The sequence below is a fragment of the Pipistrellus kuhlii genome, unplaced genomic scaffold (assembly GCF_014108245.1).
Source record: "Pipistrellus kuhlii isolate mPipKuh1 unplaced genomic scaffold, mPipKuh1.p scaffold_m20_p_1, whole genome shotgun sequence".
Taxonomy (NCBI): domain Eukaryota; kingdom Metazoa; phylum Chordata; class Mammalia; order Chiroptera; family Vespertilionidae; genus Pipistrellus; species Pipistrellus kuhlii.
The window spans coordinates 63,856,726-63,880,426 of NW_023425404.1; the positions used below are offsets into that span (position 1 = coordinate 63,856,726).

The 23,701-nt window shown below is 45.3% G+C and overlaps 4 protein-coding genes across 13 annotated transcripts; 1 reads left to right on the forward strand and 3 right to left on the reverse strand.

Annotated features, from left to right (window-relative positions):
* The first annotated feature begins 32 nt into the window (after positions 1-32).
* Positions 33-7,794, forward strand: TSSK4 (testis specific serine kinase 4). 5 transcript variants are annotated; one of them, XM_036450145.2, is made up of 4 exons: positions 33-171; positions 262-443; positions 6,091-6,305; positions 6,697-7,653. In XM_036450145.2, the coding sequence occupies exons 3-4, from the start codon at positions 6,094-6,096 to the stop codon at positions 7,361-7,363; spliced, it is 879 nt and encodes a 292-aa protein (XP_036306038.1). In that variant the 5' UTR covers positions 33-171; positions 262-443; positions 6,091-6,093; the 3' UTR covers positions 7,364-7,653. The 5 variants fall into 5 exon arrangements, with proteins under 5 accessions (XP_036306038.1, XP_036306064.1, XP_036306030.1 ...); XM_036450171.2 differs by having other exon boundaries at positions 125-443; positions 6,697-7,060; positions 7,514-7,794; XM_045584918.1 differs by lacking the exons at positions 33-171; positions 262-443 and adding an exon at positions 4,930-5,778 and having other exon boundaries at positions 6,667-7,060; positions 7,514-7,794.
* Positions 7,795-9,723: 1,929 nt separating this feature from the next.
* CHMP4A (charged multivesicular body protein 4A) lies at positions 9,724-13,045 on the reverse strand. 3 transcript variants are annotated; one of them, XM_036450087.2, is made up of 6 exons: positions 12,914-13,045; positions 11,522-11,671; positions 11,258-11,435; positions 10,733-10,847; positions 10,444-10,579; positions 9,724-10,031 (listed from the first exon to the last, which is right to left on the reverse strand). In XM_036450087.2, exons 1-6 carry the CDS (start codon positions 12,942-12,944, stop codon positions 9,976-9,978), a joined length of 666 nt encoding a protein of 221 aa, XP_036305980.1. In that variant the 5' UTR covers positions 12,945-13,045; the 3' UTR covers positions 9,724-9,975. The 3 variants fall into 3 exon arrangements, with proteins under 3 accessions (XP_036305980.1, XP_036305971.1, XP_036306006.1); XM_036450078.2 differs by lacking the exon at positions 12,914-13,045 and adding an exon at positions 12,562-12,847; XM_036450113.2 differs by lacking the exon at positions 12,914-13,045 and having other exon boundaries at positions 11,258-11,451.
* Positions 13,046-13,668: 623 nt separating this feature from the next.
* Positions 13,669-15,131, reverse strand: LOC118725929 (magnesium-dependent phosphatase 1). 3 transcript variants are annotated; one of them, XM_036450193.2, is made up of 6 exons: positions 14,967-15,128; positions 14,792-14,852; positions 14,616-14,726; positions 14,155-14,262; positions 13,956-14,051; positions 13,669-13,875 (listed from the first exon to the last, which is right to left on the reverse strand). In XM_036450193.2, exons 1-6 carry the CDS (start codon positions 15,001-15,003, stop codon positions 13,698-13,700), a joined length of 591 nt encoding a protein of 196 aa, XP_036306086.1. In that variant the 5' UTR covers positions 15,004-15,128; the 3' UTR covers positions 13,669-13,697. The 3 variants fall into 3 exon arrangements, with proteins under 3 accessions (XP_036306086.1, XP_036306105.1, XP_036306126.1); XM_036450212.2 differs by having other exon boundaries at positions 13,966-14,051; positions 14,967-15,127; XM_036450233.2 differs by lacking the exon at positions 14,155-14,262 and having other exon boundaries at positions 14,967-15,131.
* Positions 15,132-15,801: 670 nt separating this feature from the next.
* On the reverse strand, positions 15,802-23,640 carry NEDD8 (NEDD8 ubiquitin like modifier). 2 transcript variants are annotated; one of them, XM_036450245.2, is made up of 4 exons: positions 23,481-23,640; positions 16,886-16,933; positions 16,643-16,725; positions 15,802-16,160 (listed from the first exon to the last, which is right to left on the reverse strand). In XM_036450245.2, exons 1-4 carry the CDS (start codon positions 23,496-23,498, stop codon positions 16,064-16,066), a joined length of 246 nt encoding a protein of 81 aa, XP_036306138.1. In that variant the 5' UTR covers positions 23,499-23,640; the 3' UTR covers positions 15,802-16,063. The 2 variants fall into 2 exon arrangements, with proteins under 2 accessions (XP_036306138.1, XP_036306145.1); XM_036450252.2 differs by lacking the exon at positions 23,481-23,640 and adding an exon at positions 23,445-23,467.
* Positions 23,641-23,701: the final 61 nt, after the last annotated feature.

Here is a 23,701-nt window from a genome sequence, read left to right on the forward strand (position 1 = left end):
CCTCCTCGTGTGAATGGCCGGTCTTCCCGAGGCTGCATTGGAGGCCCCGTGGCCGTGCAATGACCGTTCACTGCTGACGATAGGCTAACTGGGCGGGGGCTGGTGGAGAGGCACAGAGAAGGGTGTCTGCCGGTTAACCCGGCAGTCTGACAGGGTTATTGTTAATTGCAGGTAAAGAAGCCATGCGTTCGTCTCTTTCCTGTTTTTGTTCTTATTCATCTATGTATATGTATTTGAACTGCTCTTAATTTTGTATTGCAGATTATTCAAGGGTATCCACCTTTAGGGACATTTTCCCGGAGATCAGGCCAGAGGCAGTGGCTTCCCTTTGGCCACCTGGAAGCAACATGTAAGAAAGCTGAGTCACAAGTGGCTTCTGGCCTGAAAAGTCCTTCATTTACCTACATCTGGCCTCTCTGACCCAGCCCTCCTTTCTACAGGAGGTGAAGTTCCAGGAAGTAAGGGGTTGCGTTTTTTAGAAAATGGATTTTGCAGTTACAAAAGTAGCTTAAGCCCTAGCCTGTTTGGCTTGGTGGATAGAGCTTTGGCCTGTAGACAAAAGTTTAAATCAGTTCAAAGGCATAAGCCCGGGTTATGGCTCCATCCTTAGTAGGCGGCATGCAGGAGGCAGCCGATCAGTGATTCTCTCTCATCATTGATGTTATCTCTCCCTTTCTGAAATAAGTAAAAACAAACAAACAAACAACAACAAAACACTTTTTTTTAAAGTAGCGTAAGCAGCGTTGGAAGAGTTTTTGAGTTTTTAAGCAACAACCATAGGTCTCTAAAGCCAGAAACCTGAGCCTCTTTCTTTTTTTAAAATATATTTTATTGATTTTTTTTACAGAGAGGAAGAGAGGGATAGAGAGTTAGAAACATCGATGAGAGAGAAACATTGATCAGCTGCCTCTTGCACAGCCCCTACTGGGGATGTACCCGCCACCGGGGTACATGCCCTTGACCGGAATCGAACCTGGGACCTTTTAGTCCTCAAGCCGATGCTCTATCCACTGAGCCAAACCAGTTTCGGCCTGAGCCTCTTTCTCTATTACCATATCCTCCCCACCCCCCTGATCAATGTCACCAAATCCCTTTGACCCAAATACTACTGTGTTTCCCCGAAAATAAGACATCCTCCGAAAATAAGACCTACTTACAGGTTTCCTTCTGAGTGAAATATAAGGCATCCCCCAAAAATAAGCCCCCCCACCCCCAAGGCTAAACACAGATTTGGTCCTCTGATTCTGAAAGAAATGGAATCACAAGAAATTCAGGAATTGGATTGTAATGATGTTATGATGATGTTCCAGAAGATGATGACATGATTGTCATTGAATAAATGAGTAAATTCTTGATACTGTAGGATTCACAGTTTGTCTGGTTTGTGTTGACAACTACCGTACTACCGTACTGTATACAGGTAATAAATTTCCTTTATTTTCATTTAACAATGAATGTGTACCGTATTCTTCTTCATGGAAAAATAAGACATCCCCTGAAAATAAGACCTAGCGCATCTTTGGGAGCAAAAATTAATATAATGTAAGACACTGTCTCATTTTCGGGGAAACAAGGTAATATCTTTCAAATATCTGCTCTCCCTGGCTGTCTTGATTCAGGCCCACCATCTCACCTAAATTACCATGACATCAGCTTATTAAAAACATAGATTCCTGAGTACCACCAAATCAGAATTTTGTGGAAGTGGACATCACTATTTTTTAATAAGCTCTCATTTTGGTGCACACCAAAATTTGATCATGAGTATATAAGGTAAAGTCAAGAAAGCTTAGCGTGGCATAGCTCAGTGGTTGAGCATTGACCTATGAGCCAGGCGGTCATGGTTTGATTTCCAGTCAGGGCACAGGCCCAGGTTGCCGGCTCAATCCCCAATAGTGGGGGCATGCAGAGGCAGCTGATCAATGATTCTCATCATTGATGTTTCTATCTCTTCCTGTCCCTTCCTCTCTGAAATCAATAAAAATATATTAAAAACAAGGCTTGGCATGTAAGGTCACTCAGACCTGGACCTTAATTAGGTACATTCTTCCCCTTCTGTAATCCTATTCTGTATTCAAGTTTAAATTCTTTTTTCTTTTTATTAATTTTAGAGAGAGGAAGGGAGAGAAATATCAGCTTGTTCCATTTATTTATGCATTTATTGGTTGCTTCTTGTATAATATATATCCTGATCTGAGATAGAACTGGCAACAGTGGCGTTTTGGGATGATGCTCTAACCAACTGCTTTCTGGCCAGGGCTCATGTTCTCTCAAGCCTGCAAGCCTCATGTGGTTCCTTCTGCCTCAATTGCCCAATCTACCATTCCTTACCTGCCTGGAGACTTTTGAACAGTACAAGCACCAGCTTCTCTATAAAGCCTTGCCATTGCATCTCCTTCCATGCTTTGTAGCACTTTATCTTACTGTACTGTTTTATTTTATTTTACTTATTTATTTTTTACAAAGAGGAAGGGAGAGGGATAGAAAGCTAGAAACATCAATGAGAGAGAATCATTGGTCAGTTGCCTCCTGCACACCACCCACCGGGGATGTGCCCGCAACCAAGGTACATGCCCTTGACTGGAATCGTACCTGGGACCTTTTAGTCTGCAGACTGACGCTCTATCCACTGAGCCAACAGGTTTCGGCACTGTATTGTTATTTTTTATGTGTGTCTTCCTTGTTAATTGCTAACTTCTTATAGAAATTTATCCATTTCGGTATCCTCTGGACTTAGTAGTGCTTTTGTATATAGTAGGTAGCTTAATACAGGTTCTTCTAATGAAGTGAGTAACTCCCCTCCACCCCTGCTTCCTTACCACAGTGCCCTGGACAATGCTTTTTTTTTTTTTTTTTAAATGAATCTTTATTGTTCAGATTATTACAAATGTGTTCCTCTACCCCACCCCCTCAATTGCTCCCCTCCACCAGGTTCCCACCCCACCCTCTGTCCTTTCCCATCCTCCATTGTCCTCATCCATAGGTGCACAGTTTTTGTTCAGTCTCTTCCTGCACCTCCACTCCCCTTTTCCCCAAGAATTGTCAGTCCACTCCCCTTCCATACCTCTGATTCTATTATATTCACCAGTTAATATTGTTCATCAGATTTTTTAATTCCCTTGGCTTTTCGTTTCACTTGTTGATAGTTACGTATTTGTTGTTCATAATTTTTATTTTTATTTTCTTCCTCTTCCTAAAGAACCCCCTTCAACAATTCATATAATTCTGGTTTGGTGGTGGTGAACTCCTTTAGCTTTTTTTTATTTGTGAAGCTCTTCATCTGGCCTTCGATCTGAGTGATAGCTTTGCTGGATAGAGTATTTAGGTTCTTGCCATTCCCGTCTGGCCTGCATGGTTTCTGTTGAGGAATCAGCTGACAATTGTATGGGTGCTCCTTTATATGTAACTACCTGCTTTTCTCTTGCTGCTTTTAATATTCTCTCTAGAATGGGAGAGATAGAAACATCAATGATGAAAATCATTGATCAGCTGCCTCCTGCTGGGATTCTCATCGTTGATGTTTCTCCCTCTCCATTCCTCTCTGAAGTCAATAAAAAAATATATATTTTTAAAAAGAATTTGTACTCGCCAAAACCAGTTTGACTCAGTGGATAGAACGTCGGCCTGTGGACTGAAAGATCCCAAGTTTGATTCCGGTCAAGGGCATGTCCCCGGTAGGGGGTGTGCAGGAGGCAGCTGACCGATGATTCTCTCTCATCGATGTTTCTAACTCTCTATCCCTCTCTCTTCCTCTCTGTAAATCAATTAAATATATTTAATTAAAAAAAAGAATTTGTACTTGATCCTAAGGAGAATGGGAACATATTAAATTGTTTTAAATGAGCCTAGCTAGTGTGGCTCAGCAATTGAGCATTGACCCAGGAACCTAGAGGTCCCTGGTTTGATTCTGGGTCAAATGCTAGGGTTGTGGGCTCCATCCCCAGTGGGGGTTGTACAGGAGGCAGCTGATTGATGATTTTCATCATTAATGTCTTCTCTCCCTTTCTCTCTGAAATCAATATATATATATATATATATATATATATATATATATATATATATATATTTTTTTTTTTTTTTTTAAATACATTTTATTGATTTTTTACAGAGAGGAAGAGAGAGGGATAGAGAGTTAGAAACATCGATGAGACAGAATCATCGATCAGCTGCCTCTTGCACACCTCCCACTGGGGATGTGCCAGCAACCAAGGTACATGCCCTTCACCAGAATCGAACCTGGGACCTTTCAGTCCGCAGACCGACGCTCTATCCACTGAGCTAAACCTTTTTTGGCAATAAAAATATATTTTAAGAAATTGTTTTAAATGGAATTAAATCAGGTTTATGCTTTAGACTTTAGGGTGAAGTAGAGTTTAGGGTCATGGAAGGCCAGATAATGCATTTCAGGGTTAAGAGATGGAGTCTACTTCTCCACACTTTTAATCTTAGTGATCCTTGTAACCTTGTAATTGTCTTTACTCTTATAAAGGTATTACTCTTATATAGGCTTTGTGATTTTAGAGCCTAGCCTTAATTGGTTGTGCAACTTGTGATTTTTTTTCTCTTGAAATTCAGTGTCACTGTCTGAGGGAACTCTAGCTAGTGTGCTAGATAATGACACCATGTGAAGCAGAAACCATCCCAGCTGAGATGAGATCATCAGTTGATACACCCAAATAAGTCTAGCTTAATTTGCAAAAATAAAGTTGTGTTAAGCCAAAAACAGAAAAATATATGAATTTTAAAGTTAGATTCTTTAGAATTGCTTCTACAATACCTTTCAATTCTCTTTATATTCTCACACTCATTGCCCTAGCCAGTTTGGCTCAGTGGATAGAGTGTTGGCCTGAGCACTAAAAGGTTCCAAGTTCAATTCCTGCCAAGGGCACAAGCCCAGTTGCGGGCTTGATGCTTCCCCCTTCCCCTGCCCCAGTAGGGGGTGTGCAGTAGACAGCCAATCAGTGATTCTCATCATTGATGTTTCTCTCCTCTCTCAAATTAATTTAAAAAAAAATTCTCATACTCATGTGTTTTTTACGCCAGATATAAAATCTGGGAGCACAGGGTCTACTAGCCTTGTTGCTTATTTTATCTCAGTACTCAGCACACTGAGACCTGGCACATAGTAGGTGCTCAATAAACATGAATGATTGAAGTGACCATATCTATGGAGGGAGTCTCTCCAGACTGTGAAGGTGCCCCAGGAATATGTTCCAAACCACTTCATTCTCAAGCCTTGTGGCCAGTGGTGAATAGAAGGTGGATTGTGATGTGTGCGGAACATGGGACCTTGGGGAATTCCATAATCAAGAGGAGAATGAGTAATAACAGCTAGTGAAGACAAAGAATTGCTTCTCCCTTTTCCCCTTCCATGTTCCTAGTGGAGAGCTGAACCCAGCATCCCAGATTTGTGTGACTACACAGGCAAGCACTTGGAGACTAACTTCACTTTGGTACCCTAGCCCTCAGTGGCTCAAGGTGTTGGTTTTCTGAGCAGACAGGAGGCTCTTAAGTAGCATAGCTCCCTGCTCTCAGCAAGCCCAAGAGATGGGGAAGGGAGACACCCAGGATCCAGTACCAACCACTTCCACTCCAGCCTACCGCTCCGTCATGGAGGAGTATGGCTATGAAGTGGGCAAGGCCATTGGCAATGGCTCCTATGGGACAGTGTATGAAGCTTATTACACAAAGCAGAAGGTCATGGTGGCTGTCAAGATCATTTCAAAGAAGAAGGCCTCTGAGGACTATCTTAACAAGTTCCTGCCTCGTGAGATACAGGTTAGAAAGGGGACAGGAAGAGGGAATTGATGACCAAGCTGCTTAAGGCTTCTCAGAAGAGGTATGACTAGGAGGGAATGGGGCCGGAAACCTCCAAAACCAGAACTGATATAAATTCACTCTCTTTCCACTCATTTACCATCAGCCCTCAAAAAGGGAAAGTGCAAAGCACAGGGTTTGCCCACAGGCCACCAAGCCCTATTTTGTTGCTATTGCAAAGTTCTATGAAAGCAGCACGGAACGAGCAGGGGGCTGGGAGCACAGCCACGGTTCTCCCTTCCCAGGCTTGATGGGTCCCTCTTCTGGGGCCAGGTAATGAAAGTCCTGCGGCACAAGAACCTCATCAACTTCTACCAGGCCATCGAGACCACGTCCCGTGTGTACATAATTCTGGAGCTGGCTCAGGGCGGCGATGTCCTCGAATGGGTCCAGCGCTACGGGGCCTGCTCTGAGCCCCTTGCGGGCAAGTGGTTCTCCCAGATGACCCTGGGCATCGCCTACCTGCACAGCAAGGGCATCGTGCACCGGTGAGTGCTGCCACCAGACCGGGGCCTTTGGGCTCTCAAGGGGCTTTTATGGACATTTCTGTCCTGGTTTTTCCTTCCTTTGACCTCCCTTCTCAGTATCTAGGCCCATTCATCCATATTTTTTAGTCAGCTGGTCAAGAACATTTATTAAGTACCCACTGTGAGGAGAGCGCTTTATGAATGGCGAGCTCCCAGGGGTCCTCAGATACCACCCTCTTTCCTCTTTGGGCTCGGCTCACAACTTCATGGCTTCCTTCCTCTTTGTTTTCTCACAATGGCATCTCTCTCCCACCATGCCTTTCCTCACCTCTACCCTCTGGCCCCTGGCCCTTCCATTCTGAGTCTAATACTAAGTCCTCTCCCTGACCCCCAGCTTTTCTGCTCCTTATAGGGACTTAAAGTTGGAGAACTTATTGCTGGACAAGCGGGAGAATGTGAAGATATCAGACTTTGGCTTTGCCAAGATGGTACCTTCTAACTATACTGTGCGTAATAGCCCTTCTTTACAACAAAGGGACTGTTTTACCCACCTCAGCCAGACCTACTGCGGCAGCTTTGCTTATGCCTGCCCAGAGATCTTGTTGGGCTTACCTTACAACCCTTTCCTGTCCGACACCTGGAGCATGGGCGTCATCCTCTACACTCTACTGGTTGCCCGCCTGCCCTTTGATGACACCAATCTCAAGAAGCTGCTGAAAGAGACTCAGAAGGAGGTCTCTTTTCCACCTAATTTGTCCATCTCCCCGGAGTGCAAGGTGCTGGCTCCCCCAATAGTACGGAGGACTCGGGGAGGACCCACAGGGAGGGAACCCAACCTAGGCTTCCCAACCCGGAGAGGCTCTTCCCTGCCAAAGCCATCTTGCACTTTAGCCCCTGCCCTAGAAGAGTGGGAAGGACTTAAAGGGCCGACCACGGGGCTCCGCACCTTAGAAGTGAGTGGTGAGCAGGATCCACCTATCTTTTTAGGCCAGAAGAGGATTATACAAGGGACCCTCCCACTCCCCCACCCCCACCCCCACCCAATGAATCCATCCTCCTCTTCCCCTCCAGGGAGTTAAAGGCCTGGTTCTTCAGGATAAAATCAGGGCCAGAGCCCCTTCCATCAGAGTGGTGTGATGGGCTATCCTGCTTCGTTCTTAGGTCCCCTGTTCATTGCCTGTGTGGCATAATGGGAGGCTCAGCCAAGACCCCTCTCTCCCCTGCCTTAGAACCTGGTCTTCCAGACGCTACGTCAAGCCACCAAGCGTGCCACCATCCTGGACATCATCAAGGACCCATGGGTGATCAAGTTCCAGCCCGAGCAACCCACCCATGAGATCAGGCTGCTCGAGGCCATGTGCCAGCCGCTCAACACAGTGAATTGTCCCGCATCCTTGGAAACCAATATGTGAAAGTGGCTGAGGCAGGGGTTGAGAGAGGAGCAAAGCAGGAAGGGTCTGGGGCAAAAATCTTTTATACCAAAAATAAATCTAATTCTGATTTAGTTTCATCAGTTGGGGTCAAAGATATTCTTTCCTCAGGGAATCTTAGCAGGGAACACTGCTGAGGGTCAGAGGTGGGTTTCTGCCCAGAGCCTGTGACTAGGAATCTTGACAGCTGTTAAGTCCACAGTGTCATTCACAGTGTAGTTCATATTTGGCTCATGGGGGAGGGGGTGCTCAGATGAAAACGTGCTTTAGGGAAGCTTCATTATTCTGACTAAGTACATGTTCACTATTTTACATTTCTTTGCACTTTATTATTTTTAATTAAAAAACATATATATTTTAGCCAAAGCCGGTTTGGCTCAATGGATAGAGCTTAGGCCTGCAGATTGAGGGGTCCTGGGTTCGATTCCGGTCAGGGGCATGTGCCTTGGTTGCGGGCACATCCCCAAAGGATGTGCAGGAGACAGCTGATCGGTGTCTCTCTCTCTCTCTCTCGAGTTTCTAGCTCTCTATCTCTCTCCATTCCTCTCTGTAAAAAAAATCAATAATATATATATAGTTAGAAATATCAATGAGAAACATCGATCAGCTGCCTCTTGCACATACCCCCTGGGGATGTGCCCACAACCAAGGTACATGCCCTTGACCAGAATGGAACCTGGGAACTTTCAGTCCCCAGGCCGACGCTCTATCCACCAAGCCAAACCTGTTTCAGCTCTTTGCACTTTAAATGGTCAAGTCATAGGGTAGGGGCCCTGGTTGCTCTGTTTGGTCATGGCTCTGCTTCTGTCTATAGTCTAAAGAAGTGATCAGCAAACTCATTAGTCAACAGAGCCAAATATCCAGTATAATGATGGGAATTTCTTTTGAGAGCCAAAAACCAACATCTGCGCATGGGCCGCAAAGTTTCAATAGCACTGTATGTGCGTGCCCGCACGTGGTATTTTGTGGAAGGGCCACATTCAAGGGGCCAAAGAGCCACATGTGGCTTACAAGCAGTGGTTTGCTGACCACTGGTCTAAAGGGACAGCATTGTTTGTTCTTTTAGAAATGGGTTAAGTGTGGCCAGTGGTGCTCAGTGGTTGGAGGTCTCAGTTCAGTTACAGGTGGGGCACATGCCTGGGCTGCTGGCTCCATCCCCAGTAGGGGGCAGCCGATCAATGATTTTCTCTCATCATTGATGTTTCTCTCTCTCCCTCCCTCTCTGAAAGCAATACAAATGTCTTTGTTTTTTAAAGGAAAAAAACGGGTATCGGGATATATGAAGTATCTTTTTCCTTGTCACTTCTCTAAATTCACTATTGAAACGACCCTAGTGTATCATAGCCCGTACACTATTGCTCCTAGACAGAAAAGTGACCGTTCAAGTCTACTAACATGGGTTCTGGATAAAGGAGAGCTCCTTGCCCCTTTATCCCTGTATTCTCCCTCCCTGTCATTAATAATGGGCTTTGCAAAAGGAAATGGGTGGTAAATAATGGGGCTCTCTTGTGAAACGCTGCCTGGGGGAAAGTGATGAGGGAAGATGCAGAGAAAGCTCTAGTTCTAAGATAAGCAACAGATGGTAGTTTCCTCAACCACAGCTCTCGCAACTCTAGGACAAACCAACTTGAAAGATAAACCTAGTAGGTAAGATATTGGAAACATTTAGTCTATGTTCCAATGCCCCTTCATTATTCCTGTTACTATTCATTGCCTGAAACAGCTCCAAGTTTCAGGTGGAGACAAGGCAGTATAAGCACTAGGATTCCATCTGCCCAATTTTATTTATTTTTTATTTTTTAAAAATACTTTTTATTGATTTTTTACAGAGAGAAAGGGAGAGGGATAGAGAGCTAGAAACATTGAGGAGAAACATAGATCAGCTGCCTCCTGCACATCCCCCACGGGGGATGTGTCCGCAACCAAGGTACATGCCCTTGACCAGAATCAAACATGGGACCTTTCAGTCCACAGACCGACACTCTATCCACTGAGCCAAACCGGTTTTGGCTGCCCAATTTTATTGAAGACGAGGGCACTGTAACTGCTATCAAAGAGAAGGGAGCCCAGAGGCTCCTCCCGCACCAAGATCCTTCTTCAGAGTTGAGCCAGGGACTGGAGGGCAACAGACTTTTCCCTGGCATGGCTATCCCACCACCCTCAGCAGGGCCTCCCCAAAAGGCTATGTTCCTTTAGCTCAGCACTTGGCACTTAAGGAAAAGAGATCAATGAAGGCAGCATCAGGAAGATAAGCCGACTCGTCAGGATACCCACTCGGCCAACTGCTGAAGTTCTTTATCTTCATCCGCGTTGGGAGCTTTGGGGAAAGGATATCCAGAGAAAGACGTGTTAAAGCCTCAGCATCTTCCAATCACCCCTTGCTACAGCACTCGGAACCTGCCGAATTCACTCTCCCCAGCAAAGAACCTAAAGGTTTGGTACTTCTGCTTGCTGGGCTGCTGCTAATCCTGTATCTTCGTGCAAATTTTTAAAAGGTGCCTGTTTTGCACAGTATTTGCAGCCCTACACCAGGGAACACAGCTTGCTGAGTGGAGCACAGACCGGATTTCAGTCCCCATTCCTCTTTCGCCAGGTCCCCTCACAACAACCTGTGCAACTTTCGCAGCCGCCCTTTCTGCCTGGTCCTTTAAGGCAGATGGATGAGGAAATCTCTCCCATTTCTATCCCACCCTCTCAAGTCCCCGAGGCATCAGAACAGCCCTGGGTACCTGGCCCTGCGGGCAGATGTGCAGAGGGCACACTGGGCAGTTTGACTGGGGGTTCTTCCTCCTTGTCGCCCACATGTAACAACTCCCGAGCCAATTCCTCCTGTTCCAGCTCCTCTAGTTCCTCCAACAGTTCATCCTAGATCGGGAACGACAAGATACAAGATGAAGAAAGGAAACCTTTGCTTCTGAAAACAATATGTTCCCCTCTAAACTTGCCCTCCAATTCTCATTGTTTTTGGCTGGTCCCATGCTTTCCCCAAGAACTTCCTGACCCCTCACTCCCAATCACCTCATCCACATCGTCTGCAAAGCCCACAGGCCGAGAAATGGCATCAGAAATCTGCTGGGCCACCTCCTGTTGTTCTGTGATGTCGGCCATCAGTTCGTCCACCTTGTCAATGTCCCTGAGAAACAGACAGCCAAGAAATCAGGCAACTGCCCCCCTGACCTTCTGATCTCACAGGAAGTCCCTTGCCTGTGGCCTCGCTGATAAATCCGTGGCTAGCAGGTATAAGAGATCCCTGGAAAATTGTAACTAGGCAAGTTACAATGGCAAACTGAAAAATGGCAAGAATTCACATGGGAACTGGGGTGGGGCTGGGAATAGATTATATTCCCTTTTCTGAAGAGTCTTTGAAAATTAGAAAAATAATTTTTCTAGCCAGAAAAGAGAGATTCTTGCAAGAAGGGAGGCTGACAGACATCTAGCCATCATAGGTGTCTATACTGTAGATTCACATTCTGAGAGCTTTTAAGATCCAAAGCATAACAGCCAGCTCCTGTCCTGTGCTTGACCCTTTCCCCCCATACCCACATGTCCTGGTAGGCTTTCTTCATGCCTTGGGCAGCAAGCTCCATGGTGCGAAGCACTTCAGCATTGGTGGTGGCATTCTCGATGGCTTCACGCTGAAACTCCAGGGTGGATAACGTCCCATCCGTTTGTGCTAGCTGCTGTTCCAATCTTTTCTTCCTCCGCAAAGCCTGTAGGGCAGCTGACCCAGCCCACACCTTGAACGTCAGAGTCAGAAGCCCCTGCTTCCCACCTGGGTCCTCCCGATCGGCACCTTTCCCCTGTCACCTCTCTTATTTTTGGTCCCATGCTTCTTGGCTGTTTGTAGCTCCTGTTGGATCTTCTGTTCCAGAAACTCCTGTTTCTTGATCAGTATCGTCTCTGTTTCCTTCAGTTTCTGTATGGCCTCTTCAGGGCTTGGTCCCCTCTCCTTCTTCCCTGGAGTCCAATAGAGAAGGCCCATATTGTGTGAAGAGAGAAAATTACGCACCAATCATGGAATGCATGGTATGTGCTAGGCACCTGGCTGTGTTATTTTAATCCCCAAACGACTCTACACGAACGGACTTTACAAATGTGAAAACAGGCACAAAGACATTAACATTTTTTGGGTATGAAATCACAACTAATAAGAGATTGAGCAGTAATTGAAATGTGGAAATATGTCTTCCAAAGCCAAGCTGCCTCTTCAAAGTCATTTCCAGCCTTTAAAAATTTGTTTGTAGACTTTATTTCTTAGAGTAGTTTTAGAGTCACAGCAAAACTGAGTGAAAGGTACAGATATTTTCCATTTGCCCCTTGCACCCACATATGCATAACCTCCCATTATCATATCCCCCACCAGAATTGTCACTTTTTATAATCACTGTTCCATTTACTATCCTAGGAGATACCCAAGGTCCTGACACCACAGGCTTAAATGAAATGAAGTACAGGGGGCTAGAGAAAAAGAATTAAAACCTGATTTAATCTTTCCTTTCATCTTCTGCACTTCTCAGTTATTTCCCTCAGCCCACAAATCTGATGGCCCTTGCCTGCTTAAAATCCTTCCATACTTACTATCCCCTACAGGATAAAATCCGAAACTTTAAAAGTGAGACACACAAGATCATCTCCAACTACACCTCCTTCTGCTTTCTTTTCCCCTTCAGCGCACATATTCGAGGAACTACTCTTCCACCTTAATAGCCTCTTTCCAGCCTTTGTTTTGCGCACACACGCAGGCACCCCCTCCTGGGGTACCTCAATTCTCCACTTGCCATACTTCTAGCCATCTGGACCCTGGGCACCTGCTTCTTCTATGCTTCCCTGGTTCTCACGAACGTCACCATGCAGTGCTATATTATACTGTAAATGCCAGTTTTTGCTTGTCTTCCCATACCAAATAGGAGCTTTGAGAAGGCCCCTTTCTTCAGATTCCCTCTTGCCCTGAAGAGCACCAGAGTTTTGGAAAGGACTGGACACTGGCCGTCGGAACCTAACCTGTGGGCGCCAGCACCGCCGCCGCCCTCCACTCCCGAGCTCTTCCAGCCTAGGCGGCGGGCAGCCTGGCGTTCTGGCCAGGGGGGCCTCCCGGCACTGCAGGCCTTGCTGGGCCATCACCGGGGTTTTCGGACAGCCTGTCCCCTGGGTTTCTTCCCCGTCTCCGTCCCCGTCCCTTTCCCCGTGGCCAGCGCTCACCCCTCCCGAAGAACCGGCTGAGACCACTCATCGCCCTGCCTCTCCCGCCTCAGCCCCTCGGGTCCGCACGCTTCCGCCTGGTCCCTGGTTCCTGGGAGCGTGCGGCCCTCACTCAGCACCCGCCCGGCCAATCCCCTCTCGGCGGCCGCCGCCGCGACATCACCAGGCGCCCCGGAAGCCACTGCGGTCACGTGAGGCGACCTCCAGCCCCAAACACACAACCGGGTTTACAGCAGCCGCTTCCAGCAGACCGTCCCCCAGACCGTCCCGCCGGAGGGGAGCGGGGCGGGGCGGGGCGAGCGGGAAGAGAGGAACCAAAGGACTATAATAGAATGCATGCTTGTGAGCATAAGCAATGGACACAGACGGGGGTGGGTGGGTGGGGTGAGGGCATGTGCTGGGGAGTGGGGGCGGCCGGGGAGAGGTCAATGGGGATTTTGGGGGGAGAGGGAAGGAGACTTATGTAACCAAAATTAAAAATTTAAAAATAAAATACACACACACACACAAAGGCTACCCCCACCCCAAAAATAAACTGTTTCCTGAAAAGAAATGTACAGGGGACAGTGGAAGACTTAGTGCTTCATGCCCTGGACAGCTCAGGACAAGGTATGGGGATGGGGCCAGTACGAGGGGATCAGAGTCCTGGTTTTGCCACAAGGCTGTAAGGCAGAGCCTGATGCAGTCTAACCCTCACACTCTGAGCAGCCAACCCTGGTCCACACGCGAGAAAAACAAACAACTCCACACTGTGATAAGATTTCTTCTGACACACAAATACACTTTATAATTTACACATGCACCTGAAAAAGCATTCCCAGTTTTCTTGAGTTTTATGCCTCAAATGAGTCTCCTCCACAGGACTGGACCTCAGGGTCCTGCGTGGGCCTTTGCAAATGTCTCTAATCCCTGAGTTAGGATTTGAAGATTCATCCCATTGTGAACATGAATGCAGGTAACACCTAGAAAGAAAAGAGATATTTTTACACCCAACTTCTCCTGGGAACCTTTTCTTCCCCAGTTCCCAAATAGTTCTTCTCACCGCTCAGTACCCAGTTTGCTGACATCTACAATATTCCGCTTCTCATCATCGAAGAAGATCATCTGGGAGAAAGGAACTCCAGTCTTCTTCTGCAGCCTGGGCAAAGCAGGGCAGGGCAGGGGAGTAACCACGCTGGCTTCTTAGTTCTTCTAGTCTCTCTGCTCTTCTCTCCCTACTTCTCCCCTCATCTCCCTCATACCTCTCAAAGTGTGTGACCTTGCTGCCTGGATAGATTTCCCTTTGAACAAAGTATCTGGCGAGGTCAAAGAGCTCCAGTAGCTGGTTGGCCCCTTCAATTTCACCTGTCCTGCGAAAAGATGTCCTAGATGCGATCAGGGGAGTGGAGGGCCTGAGCTGCAAGTGAAGTTATGTATCACCAGCGGGAAATCAACTTGCTGCTTCTCCAGGATGGATGGTTAGGCTTCCGAGGTCCTTATTCTACTTCAAATCCTTCCTGTCTGACATAGGGGGTGCTAAGCCAACGATTAATAATAATAATAATAATAATAATAATAAAAAGGCACGGGAGAAGTCATAATTTTAAAAATGTAAAATACTTAAAATTTTCCGCCTAAATTTTTGTAACCAAGGGGTTACACAAGAAGTCTCACGTATGCATCTATCAACATTAGATTGACAGTTTTTTTTAGTTGTTCTTACCGTGAAGCAGCTGCAATGGGTACCCCAAGGCCTCGAAATCGATCCAGGACCTCGGGCACCTCTGGGTACAGTCGGATGGTCCTGCCCTGACTGTCTCGCACAGATCCATCACTGGAGAAGAGAATGCACTCAGCTCCGGCCCGGCCCCTGGCCCGTCCTCTCCCGCCCGCCCTCACCTGCTCTTGTGGAATGGGGGGTCTACGTGCGTGTCCACCCAGAACGGCCAGAGCGTGTAATCTGCGCGGGGAAGAGAGGGAGGGTTCAGCCTGGAGGGGGCAGGGCCCCGAGAACTGGAACTGGGGTTTGGAAAAGGAGCGCGCCCTAGGAAACTCTCCGCAGCGAGTCCCTCACCCAGATCGAAGACGGCGAGCTTAGGGAGCTGCGCCATCACCGGCGCCCACGGCTGCGTGCAGGGAGGCGGGGCCTCCTCTGGGGCTCAGACGCGCTCGGCAGCTGTCACGCCCCAGGCTGTGAAGGCCGTGCAAGGGTGCCACCTGACGGTGGAGGCTGGGAAGGGCTGCAGCGAGTGCCGCACGCGACCGCACGCTGGACCACAGCGTTTTCAGCTTCAACCCCTAGATTCTACTAGAGACGCCAAGGAAAGGAAGACCTTTCTTCTGGCACCAGTCCCTCATTTCACCTTACCAACTGAGACAAGAGAGCCTTCATGGCTTGTCACTCCTCACTCAAGCTCTGTTCTAATCAGAGCTTTTCCACAGTATAGAGCCCAGAGCCCTCAGCAATATTCCAACCATAAAGTACGTGGTATCTTCAAATAAGTAAAACCCTTCAGGCCTTTCTCAAGTCAGGCCCAAATGTCCAGTAGGTGATAATTCTCTCCTGGTTTCTACCTCCCATGTCAGTAATATGATGATAGGTGTATAACCACCAGTTTCGGGGGAGAAACTGATTTTCAGTTTGCCAATTACTATAAATATTCTACCATGGCCAATTTCAAGCTACCAACATGAAGTTACTTAATATGGGGTTGTAAAGAGCTGCCAATTATTAGCTCTTATGAACTGGTGAGGTCTGGCTCCAGTGCTCCACTGCCACCGAGTGTGGTAATCACTCTGAGGGCACATTCCCTTCCATTGTCCTCCTCTTTCAGCCTGCTATACCTGGTGTGCACTGAGTCCATTTTTACTTCAGTCATGTTTGTGTAACAGAAGAAAGAGTCCAGGAGGCCAGGAAATATTTTATTGACAACCAGGGACATAGCCATAAGAGGGAAGTACACAGGACTGCAAACTAAACCCAAAGGCCAGCAGGGGCCATTTGGGACAGGAACACTGCATCCTGGGGTCCTCACAGTCTCCTACCCACAAACACATAAGACTGGACATCCAGGAGAGGGGGCAGTGACTCTGGTGTTCCAGAGAGTGACAGGATATATAATGCCTCATTACAAGAGACAGGGTAAGGAGGTAAAATGGAGAGAGGGTCCATCACTGCCTGAAACCACCTCCTCCTCTTAGAGCCAACACCAGGTGGAGGACTGAGCCGCCTAGGATTTTATAATCAGCTGCTGTCTTCTCATCATTCCTGCAGGAAAAGAAGGCATAGAAAGGATTAGAGAAATCATCTAGAACAGGGCTTTGAACCTGGGTTTCATGGATCTGTGTGTGTGTGTGGGGGGGGCGCTATAAACTCAGATGAGAGAAATTACATCTTTATTTTTACTAATTTCTATCTGAAATCTAATATTTCTTTAAATTGTAAACATAGGCAAAATCCATACTGGTATAAGCAATATGGGTAACCTATTAATGATAGAAATTAGGTATTTTCACATATTACAATTATTTGCAGGCATCTTGAAAATATTTTCAATATAATTTGCTTCTTCTGTAATTCTATGTATTTTATGTCTGCAGAAATCAGATTCTGAGAAGGGGTTCATAGGCATCACTAAATTGTCAAAGGGTCTAGGCCACCAATAAAAAGAAGCAGACTACTCCATCCCCAGTATTTGCTCCCTCATCTTCATGTAAGATCGCCACCCCTCATTTCCATTCCAAACTCACATCTGTTTACCACTGTAGATGAGCCGCTGCTGCTGTGGGGGGATCCCCTCTTTCTCTTCCACACGCTCCTTGATTCTTTCCACCTAAGCACAAGTAGTCAGGGGATGCCCATGGTAGACAGGGGTAGGACCATGGAAATGAAAGAACAGAGCTATGCAGACAGCATGAAAGCAAAGGACTAAGTTCATCAGCATACCCACACAAATGTAGGGAGACAGGCACGAAGATGTGTTGGGGTATTACCTTATCTGTGGGTTCAATGTCAATCTCAATCTCCTTTCCGGTCAGCGTCTGAAACAGGCAAAGGTTTCATGAGTCCTACAGCCCACCGTACAATTTGTCTCTTAGGTAAAATGTCCTGTCCTGGTCTCTGGATCTACTGCCTTCTAAGAGATAGATGTACATTCTTGGCAAAGCTGCTCTAAAGAATCGGAAGGCGTTGACCACATCTAAATTCATCAAACATTTTTAGGCTGTGGATGTGTTTGAGAGGGCAAGGTTCTGTGAACCATTTGACCTTAGTCCCAAAGGTTATTTCACATCCCCTACCCCACCCCACCCCACTAAAATTGATTATTTTTTTGCTTGAGATAGCAATGAGAGGTATCTTAAAGATAGCATTCCTTTGAGCCAGAAGGATCTTGTTGTATATCAGTGGTAGAAATTAATATTTAGACAATTCAAAGAATTCTCAAGGATATCAGAGATAACCTCTGAATAACTTCTTAAGTAACACTAGAATTCAACATTCTATTCTCCCATATCTTCTCCAGTCTTCTATGTAAATCCTAAACTGCAGCTCTGGTCTTCTTGACTTCTTCTATAGGCTAAGGGCTGCTGACATCCTAATACAATTACTGACTGTACACTTAAAATGGTGTCCTAGCCCTAGCAGGTTAGGCTCAGTGGATATAGTGTCGGCCTATGGACTGAAGGGTCCCAGGTTCGATTCCAGTCAAGGGCACATGCCAGTGTTGTGGGCTCTATCCCTAGTAAGGGGTGTGCAGGAGGCAGCCAATCAATGAATTTTTCTCATCATCGATATTTCTATCCCTCTCTCCCACTCCCTTCCTCTCTGAAATCAATAAAAATATATTTTATTTATTTAATTTATTGATTGATTATGGTATCACATAATTGTCCTCATCACCCCATTCCCATCCCAAACCCCTCCCTACATATGCCCCCACCCCCCTGTTGTCCATGGCCACTGGCTAGACCCACATGCATGCAAACAAGTCCTTTGGTCGATCTCCTCCCCTTACCTCACCTTCCCCTACTTTTCCTCTGAGGTTTGAGAGTCTGATCGCTGCTTCTCTTTCTCTGGGTCTGTTTTTGTTAATCAGTTTATGTTATTCATTAAAAAATATATTTAAAAAAAATCTTAAAAAAAAAAAAAGTTGCCCTAGCTGGTGTGGTTCAGTGGATAGCTAAATACTGAAATATATTAGTAACATATGCTGGGATTTGTTTCAGAAAACATCAGCTAAGGAGGGAGGACTGGTAAGTGTAAATAGGATGGACCATGAAATCATAGTTTTTGAAACTGGGTAAAGTGTGCAGTATGTCTTTCTCTATGGCAGTGTTTCCCAAACTTTTGACACATGTGTACGCCTTCTATAATTTTCGTAATGCTGAGTTTCCATGAGAACGTAGAATCAGGCGCAGCTAAGCACAGTGCAGTGCATATCCCCACCAAACTCCGGTGCAACTCGTACCCCCCCCAAACTCTTCCCGTACCCCTGGGGGTACGCATACCACCCTTTGGAAACACTGCTATGCTGTCGTATATGTTTGAAGTTGTCCATAATTAAAAAGTAACTGAACAATTTTAAAAGATATTCTTTATATATCATGCAATACTAGGCTTCTTCCCTCAGATCTGCTCACTGTGACCCAAAAATGCATTCAATGCTATTTAACATGTATATGATGAACTTAAGCCCAGCACACTGCTTTAGGGGTTGGAGGGGCTATAAAAGAAATTAAGTGATCCAGTCTTTGCCAACAATATATATTTTTTTATAATATATATTTTATTGATTTTTTACAGAGAGGGAGAGAGATAGAGAGCTAGAAACTTCGATGAGAGAGAAACATCGACCAGCTGCCTCTTACACACCCCCTACCAGGGATGTGCCCGCAACCAAGGTACGTGCCCTTGACCGGAATCGAACCTGGGACCTTTCAGTCCGCAGACCGACGCTCTACCACTGAGCCAAACCGGTTTCGGCTGCCAACAATATTTTTCAAGTGAAGACTTACAATCAAGAAACACTGAGCCATATAATCAATAGAATAAATCTATGTAAACAAGGAAGTGCCATATTGAATATTACTGTCCAAATACAATGAGCAATGTCAAAATGCTATGGTGAGTGAAAATCAGCACTGATTAATTTAAACCTAAATAAAATAACATTTCACACCAACTATTACAACTAAAATAAAAATGGCTGATACGGCCCTAACTGGTTTGGCTCAGTGGATAGAGTGTCCGCCTGTGGACTTAAGGGTCCCAGGTTCGATTCCGGTCAAGGGCATGTAACTTGGTTGTGGGCACATCCCCAATAGGGGATGTGCAGAAGGCAGCTGATCGATGTCTCTCTTTCATTGATGTTTTTAACTTCCTATCCCTCTCTCTTCCTCTCTGTAAAATATTGATAGAAATATTTTTTCAAAAATGGCTGATATGATTAGCAAGGATGCAAAACAGCTGGAATGTTCATTCATTGCAGGTGGGAACATAAAATGGTACACCAGAAGAACTATTTAGCAGTTTAAAGTTACATTATCAAGCCCTGGCCAGATAGCTCAGTTGGTTAAAGTATCCTTCAGATCAAAGTTGTAGATTCGATCCTTAGGTCACATACAGGAAGTAACCAATGAATGCATAAGCAAGTGGAACAACAAATTGATGTTCCTCTCTCTCTAAAATAAAAAAAGTAAAAGAATACATTAAATAAATAAATGAAGTTATATATATCTACCACATGATCTACTAATTCCATTTCTAGGTATTTATCCAAAGGAAAAACAGGACCACAAAAAGACTTATATAACAATGTTCGTAGGACTCTTATTCATAATGGCCAGAAACTAGAAACAACCAAAATGTTCATACACAGAAAGGATGAACAAACTGTGACATTGCCATCCAATGGAATACTACTTAATTATAAGGAAATACAGATATACTCAACAACAGACATAATGCTGAGTGAAGAAAATCAGACACAAAAATTTTGCATTGTAATTCATAGGAAGTTCTAAAACAAGTAAAACTAACCTATGGAACCTTTTATAAGAGTAGGAGTGAAAATGTTCTAGATCTTATGGTTACATGAGTAGATACTGTGGTTAAACTCACTGAACTGAACCCTTAAGAATTTGGGGTTTTATTCTACCGGTATGTTAAAAAACATATTTGAGCCAGCCAACATGGCTCAGTGTTAAGTGTCAACCTATGAACCAGGAGGTCATGGTTCGATTCCCAGTTAGGGCACATGCCCAGATTGCAGGCTCGATCTCCAATGTGGGGTATGCAAGAGGCAGCCAATCAACTATTCTCTCTCATTAATGATGTCTCTCTCTCTCTCTCAAATCAATTACAAAAACATATTTAAAAAACATTTGAATGAGAAAAATGGAACTTAGTAAAGATAGTTGCCCAAAGTTATCTGCTAAAAGGGTACTAATGCAGGATCTGGGGTTAGGAAGCAATATGATGAAAAAGTTTAACGATCTGTATACTATAATTTTGTATATTATGTCTCGATTTAGACTCTAGATTAGGGGTGTCGAACTCAATCAGAGAAGGGGCCAAAATCTAAAATCCAGCCTAAATCGCGGGCCGAATGGTTTACTGAACAGTCATAAACTGTCATTATGATGGAAACGCAGCGGAGTGCAGTGATGACAGCGCGGTGCGGGCCACATTGCAAGGCCTGGCGGGACGGATTTGGCCCGCGGGCCTTGTGTTTGACACATGTGCTCTAGACTTTAGAGAGGGCATGGCCATATAAAAACCTGGTTGGAGGCATCACACATAAATAAAGACATAAGTTAATGAGGCTCCAGACCAGAATAAGTGTAATGGGAATGAAAAGTAAACAAAACAAAAACAAACAAACAAAAAAAGAAATATCAAGGAAAAATTAGATTCTAAAAGAGAAAATGATTCTAAAGAACTGAGTTCCAGATACCTGGTAGATTTGCAGGATCAATATATGAGATGAGTGTTGGGGAGCCAGCTTAAGACAGAAGATGATGTATTTAATTTTAGAAAGATGAAGTATCAAGAGAAGATTTAAATCAGAAGGATCTGTAAAGGACTGCAGAAAGAGATATGGAAGAAGTCAGCTAAGGGGAGAGAAAAGTTGAAAAATTAGTAATTGATAAAAGAGTCCTGCCAATAAAACCTATCATTTATATAACTCACAGCTAACTAATCACTTTTATATGTATTTAAACGTATAGAGAAATGTAGCAAACAACAACCAAAAAAGAGAGATGGAAGATAGAGAAACCCACTTAAAGGTAAAAAGGAGTATTTCAGGAAAGGAAACTGACAATTTCAGAGAAGTAGTAAGTAAAAATTATTTTGAAGAGACAAAATCTAGAACCTTGCTACTCAAGCAGTATCAGCATCACATGGGACCATGTTAGAAATGCAGAATCTCAGGTCTCATCCCAGGCCCACTGAATTAGAATCAGTATTTTCACAAGATCCCCAGGTGATTCTTAAACACTTTTAACCTGAGAAGCCCATCTATAACACAGTATATTTTTAAGCTGCACGTCTCAACCATCAATGAGTTATAAAATCAACTTAGAATTGAAATGTCAAAGCATATAACACATAATAAGGTGTGTGTTTTTTTGGGAGGGGGTGGGTGTCTGAGACATGAGTTAAAAATTTTTAATGTAGATTGATATTTTAAAAAGTTTCCAAAACACTGAACATCAAGTATAATAATAACCTGTTTGTTAAACTAACAGTATACTCAGGGGACACAAGAAACCCTATGCATTGAAAAGAAGATGCATTGAAAAGAAGATCCTGGATCATTGATCTGCTAGTGTTCTTCACACTTTTTGACAGTGACCCATATTAAGAAATACATATGAACTACCGTGTTTCCCCGAAAATAAGACATCCTCTGAAAATAAGACCTAGCGCATGGAAAGATAAGACATCCCCTGAAAATAAGACCTAGCGCAACTTTGGGAGAAAAAATTAATATAAGACACTGTCTTATTTTCGGGGAAACAGGGTAGTAACACAATACTTTTACCCAGAAGTATACCCTGATATTTCTTTTATTCTTTTTTTTTTTTTTTAAGTTGCATACTACCCACTGAACCCTTAAATTGACTTCACAATTAGTGACTCTTTTTTTTAAAAAAAAATATATTTTATTGATTTTTGTACAGAGAGGAAGGGAGAGAGATAGAGAGTTAGAAACATCGATGAGAGAGTCATCGATCAGCTGCCTCTTGCACACCCCCTACTGGGGATATGCCCGCAACCAAGGCACATGCCCTTGACCGGAATCGAACCCGGGACCCTTCAGTCCCCAAGCCGACGCTCTATCCATTGAGCCAAACCGATCTTGGCACAATTAGTGACTCTTTTATAGGCCACTACTCGAGTTTGAAAAACAATATAGTTTGGCCATACTGTTCGGCCTCAATCCTTAACTAAGGGATGGTTTGGAAGAACTGAAGAGGTTAAGAATGGCTATTATATATAGCAAATACACTAAGGAGCTGATAGACTAAGTAACGCTAGACTTACTCAGAAGTAAAGAGGTCAAAACTATGCCAAAACCGGTTTGGTTCAGTGGATAGAGCGTCGGCCTGGGGACTGAAAGGTCCCGGGTTCGATTCCGGTCAAGGGCACGTACCTTGGTTGCGGGCACATTCCCAGTGGGGAGGTGTGCAAGAGGCAGCTGGTCGATGTTTCTCTCTCATCGATGTTTCTAACTCTCTATCCCTTTCAATTCCTCTCTGTGTAAAATCAATAAAAATATATTTTTTAAAAAAAGTCAAAACTAATGTCGCACTGCATCAATTGTTAATTTTTGTCTGTCTGCAAGTACAAAAGAGGAAATAGCAGATGGGACTAGTGAGGGTTGGGAATGGAAAAATGATGGGAGCTGAGAAGATGAAGTCAGCACTGCTAGTACCAAGAACTAGGGCAGTGCTGGTAACCAACTAACTAACCCGCCTCCGCCAAGGAAGTGAGGCTGGCCCAACATGCCTGGCTAAGGGCAGGTCCTAACTGAACACTCCCAGTCTGGGCTCCTGAAGGCTGGCTGAGACACTAACCCTTGACAACCAGCGAAGACTTACGATCCAGCCTTGGAACCGTCTCCTCCCTCCCCCCCGAAGCTCCCCCCGGGTTCCCAGGCTAAGGTTTTCTGTGCTGCGCTCGGACTGGGAGAAGCAGGTAACCTGGGCTCGCAGCACGGAGACCTGAGCTTATTCCAAGAATCTAAGAGAGAGGGGAGCCAAGCTGAGGCTAGGTCTTCTCCCTGGCCGCGGGAGGTTTGAATACCGCGAGAACTCTGACAGAGGAGGCCTTCGGGGTCATGATACGTCTGGCGAGACAGCAGGAAGGACAGAAACCCCGCCGCCACTGAGGTGGGCCGGACCCTCGCAATCAAACACCTAGAGTCCCCCCGCTTCCCATCACCCCTCGCGCGGAGCCCCGAGGGTGTCCGCGCCCTCCAGGCTCTGGAAAGGCGTGGTTTCCCTTCCCCGCTTCTCCCGTAAGGCAAGGCGGCCAGCCCAGTACCATGGCGTCTGGACAAAGCTAACTAGCTGCTCCCACCTTCACTTTAATTAGCATCTTCTTCCAATATTGGGTCTGCACACAGATAAATCGCTGCTTCTACCGCTGCGGTGGCTGCTGCCGCTCCCCGGCACTCTGTCGGTGGGAGTCACTTCTGCTTCCGGGTCATTGGCTGGCTCCACCCCCTCTCCTTTCCTCGGGATTCCCCAAAGGCTTAGAAATGCTCCCCGCGTTTACTTTCGGTGGCGTCCTAAAGAAAA

What these genes read in the sequence shown, in the direction of transcription:
- TSSK4 (XM_045584918.1), top strand. Translation starts at nt 5,548, where the DNA reads ATGGGGAAGGGAGACACCCAGGATCCAGTACCAACCACTTCCACTCCA. An exon ending in TCCTGCCTCGTGAGATACAG is followed by an intron (nt 5,779 to 6,090) that starts GTTAGAAAGGGG and finishes TTCTGGGGCCAG; the next exon opens with GTAATGAAAGTCCTGCGGCA. An exon ending in CCATCTCCCCGGAGTGCAAG is followed by an intron (nt 7,061 to 7,513) that starts GTGCTGGCTCCC and finishes CCCCTGCCTTAG; the next exon opens with AACCTGGTCTTCCAGACGCT.
- CHMP4A (XM_036450078.2), bottom strand. Translation starts at nt 12,832, where the DNA reads ATGGCCCAGCAAGGCCTGCAGTGCCGGGAGGCCCCCCTGGCCAGAACG. An exon ending in TGGGACCAAAAATAAGAGAG is followed by an intron (nt 11,436 to 11,521) that starts GTGACAGGGGAA and finishes GGGCTGGGTCAG; the next exon opens with CTGCCCTACAGGCTTTGCGG. An exon ending in TTGCAGACGATGTGGATGAG is followed by an intron (nt 10,580 to 10,732) that starts GTGATTGGGAGT and finishes TTCCCGATCTAG; the next exon opens with GATGAACTGTTGGAGGAACT.
- LOC118725929 (XM_036450193.2), bottom strand. Translation starts at nt 15,003, where the DNA reads ATGGCGCAGCTCCCTAAGCTCGCCGTCTTCGATCTGG. An exon ending in GCTCGCCGTCTTCGATCTGG is followed by an intron (nt 14,853 to 14,966) that starts GTGAGGGACTCG and finishes TTCCCCGCGCAG; the next exon opens with ATTACACGCTCTGGCCGTTC. An exon ending in CCCATTGCAGCTGCTTCACG is followed by an intron (nt 14,263 to 14,615) that starts GTAAGAACAACT and finishes ATCTTTTCGCAG; the next exon opens with GACAGGTGAAATTGAAGGGG.
- NEDD8 (XM_036450245.2), bottom strand. An exon ending in ACATTGAACCCACAGATAAG is followed by an intron (nt 16,726 to 16,885) that starts GTAATACCCCAA and finishes ACTTGTGCTTAG; the next exon opens with GTGGAAAGAATCAAGGAGCG. An exon ending in ATCTACAGTGGTAAACAGAT is followed by an intron (nt 16,161 to 16,642) that starts GTGAGTTTGGAA and finishes CTTTTCCTGCAG; the next exon opens with GAATGATGAGAAGACAGCAG.